The 3316-nt window shown below is 38.1% G+C and overlaps 1 protein-coding gene across 1 annotated transcript; it reads right to left on the bottom strand.

Annotated features, from left to right (window-relative positions):
- Positions 1-562: 562 nt before the first annotated feature.
- Positions 563-3072, bottom strand: LOC107582292 (tumor necrosis factor-like). The gene is made up of 4 exons (XM_016268056.1): positions 2644-3072; positions 2474-2531; positions 1884-1943; positions 563-1351 (listed from the first exon to the last, which is right to left on the bottom strand). The coding sequence occupies exons 1-4, from the start codon at positions 2821-2823 to the stop codon at positions 915-917; spliced, it is 735 nt and encodes a 244-aa protein (XP_016123542.1). The 5' UTR covers positions 2824-3072; the 3' UTR covers positions 563-914.
- Between the last annotated feature and the right edge of the window lie 244 nt (positions 3073-3316).

The following is a 3316-nucleotide window of genomic DNA, read 5'->3' on the forward strand; positions in this document are numbered from 1 at the left end:
AATTTTTGTTTTAAAAAAATAGTTTCTGGCGATTCTGACAAAAATGTTGGGAGTCTGTCCTGTAAGGGTTCTTTTAGATCAAAGCACCCCCTGGAATTCACAGTTACATTGTTGCACTAAATTGTGAGATCACCACCCTTCACAAGTTTAACCAATGGAGTGATGCAATCCTGTTAATTCACTGCCCTGGGCTTTTGTTCGAATCACACCTGGGAGAAAGCAGCGAACGTTCATGAGAGAAACAAGCAGTGACCTCATTTCTGACAAATAAACGGAAGTCAGACTTTAGAAGGATAAAGAACCACGAGTCACATACAGGAATGCAAAAATCCCCCATTGTGTTTATATGACCTGTCACAAACTGCTTCTTCTTTTTGGAGTGCTGATAGGAATGAGACTAGTGCATTACAGTGATACTTCAGGTTTATTCACCGTTAAAATGTCAAAATCACAGGATGAGTGTCAAAAACAATTTCAGTACATTAATTTTACAAATAATAGCATATACAATCATTAATAAATAGTTAAATAGGACATATAAAATAAAAAACATTAAATACGCTCAAAATATTATAAATAAATCTCTATACCACAAAAAACATTGTTCTTTCGAACATCAACATTTCTTATTTCTGCAACGAAATACGTAAGGTAATAAACATCATATTAGCTTAAAATAAGTATGCGAGTTGTAGTGCCCTTGGTATTGTGATCATGCCTAAATACATAGTATTCAGTGCGTGGCTCTCACTGCATCTGGTGTGTTTTAGAACCAAAATATTATGTCACGATGCAATAAGGACTCAGCATTAGACAAACTACTTTAAAGCAAATGCCCTGAGAACATACTTTGTAAGTTTTAACGTAAAACACTTGTCTTCATACCGTGCCACACAACTCATGTGGCTAATAAATCACAAGGCAAACACTCCAAAGAATGTTTTGGCATAGTCTTCCTCGACATTGGCCACATAGGTGGTTTTGGTCGACAGCTTATCTCCCTCCATGAGCTTAAAGACGGCGCCGAGATAGATGGTGCTGTATGTGGTCTTCCTGTCCTCAAGTGATTGGCATATGGAGTGGGCCGAATTCTGCAGAGGCTTCCAGTCTCCAACCGCATCTGTATAACGCCAGATGCTGTGGCTAAGGAACTTCTGAGCGGCATCATCTTCATTGGCTTCGTCCAAATTGCACTGTGTGGCATAGGACACTTGGCTGTACACAAAGTAAAGGCCGTCGGCGGGAATGTGAATCTTGTTGTCGACCAGCTTGAGGCCTCCCTGTTCGAACGACTGATCCACGCCGCTGACCCACTGCAGTGAATCCGACTGTGAGTTGCTGTTATGCTCACCTGCGAACAGAGAAGATAAATGTGTGAGAATGTGACCACAGGCACTTCGAAAGTGTCAGAATGGTAAAACTTAATACAAACTCATTCCTATGAAATCTTAACTGTATTTACTATATAATCCTAAAATCGGAGGTCATAAACTAGTAGAAATGGGCCTGTTTCCAATTTGGGTGTTTGGGTTAATGATCACAGTTTTTATCTTCAGTAGAACATGCGATAAAGTAATCAGAAAGTTTACTGGAGTCTTCCCACCTCTTGACACCCACTGAGAGCCAAATATATGACTGTATTTGAATGACGTCCTATTACGCTAAGAAATCCACAATAGCTAATGTTTAATGAAACGTTCAGCCTTGTTACAAGTGGCAGGCCATTGAGCAGCTCTGCGCCAACAAACGCCTTTCATAAATCTCAGATTTTTGAGAATCTGATAAGATGAAATACTAAACTCAGTTTCTTGAAATGAAATGACCTATGACGTATATGAACCCCGGTGCACAGAGAAACGTCAAAGGCACAGTTTGAGACTCACCATGTAAATGAATGGCAGCTTTTGTTCTCTCAGCGATCTGCTTTAGCATTTTTCCTTGCTCTGTGGAAAAGAGGATTGGAGTCAGTTTCACAGTTTGCTTTAACATCAGATACCCATTAATGTGTAAAATAATTTTTAAGCAAGTATTTTACTTAAGAACACCGAGTAAAAAAAAAATACACTCATGGCAATTCATAACTGTTTTACATTGTGGAGAATTGGTGGCTAATTTGTATAAATTGGTAAAATTTCAATTGAACATTTTTTAACATCTGCTTACCACCTTCCCCTAGGTTTTGGGGTTTGGAGTTTTCCAAAAATCGTACATTTACATACAAATCACATTGTATGAATTCATACACTGAAAATTTGGAAGTAAAACTAATTTCACTCAGAAACTGATAGTAAATTTCACAAATTATTACAAAGAAACTTCAGATAGCAGTAGCACTAACTGAAATAGTATAATGGTGTATTTTTTTTGTTACAGTCTACAAAATCACCACCTCGTAAAACAGTTGAGATGAAAAACTCAAATTTAGCTTTGAAAAGTGCTAACAGAGACAGAAAGCTGGGAATGTTTTTTTTACCTGATGGTGTGCTGATTTGTTTGTCTGAAAACACGTGACGTTCTCTTTGGTTCAGTTTCTGTTAAAAAAAGACATTGCAAATGTTGTTTATCAAAGGCTCATTTCAAATGAGGTCACACTGTTATGTACTTGAATAATATTATCATCCCACACTAAAGTTTCAGTCTTACCATCACATGCCAGGCGAAGAAAGCAGCTGCCACAGCACAGAGGGTGACAAAAGCGATAGCAGCGACTGTCTTCCATATCCAGCTGCTGGAGGACTTTACTGGTAAAGATGCCACCGTTGTCTGATAAACTCCCCCTGCGCCGGCTTCCAGATCTACTAATGTCGTTTCGTATTTCACCATGCTGTTAGTTCTCTGAGATGTGTTCCTTTTTGTGCAAGCTTTTGAACTGAAGTTAGTCTACTCGCCATACAGTGTATGTGGATATATACTAAAGATAGGGGAAACTCCAGTGATGTCAGTATGCAACCAGGTTGAGGAACAGAGGCTGGTTTGAAAAGGGAAAGAACACCCTCAGCTCTCAAACACCAACTTTCCACCCACATGTAACCTCCAGACACAGCGCTCACACATTCACACCCTCACACTTTACAAGCCAAATAGTAGTATTACATATCCTCTTTACACTTTCAAAAAATTATTACGCTTACAGTAAAAATGTACTGATAATTCACTTTATCAGTTTAATTCATCTTATATTGCATTCATATTATGCTCAATAGATCATTAGTTAACTCAATGTACTTTTAAATTAGAAATGACATGAAATTTTGATTTATGTGTATTCTCTCTAATTTTGCAATAAAGCCTGATAAACCAGCTCTGTGTGGTTAAT

This window comes from Sinocyclocheilus grahami, unplaced genomic scaffold (assembly GCF_001515645.1).
Source record: "Sinocyclocheilus grahami isolate Dianchi unplaced genomic scaffold, SAMN03320097.WGS_v1.1 scaffold42.1, whole genome shotgun sequence".
Lineage (NCBI taxonomy): Eukaryota > Metazoa > Chordata > Actinopteri > Cypriniformes > Cyprinidae > Sinocyclocheilus > Sinocyclocheilus grahami.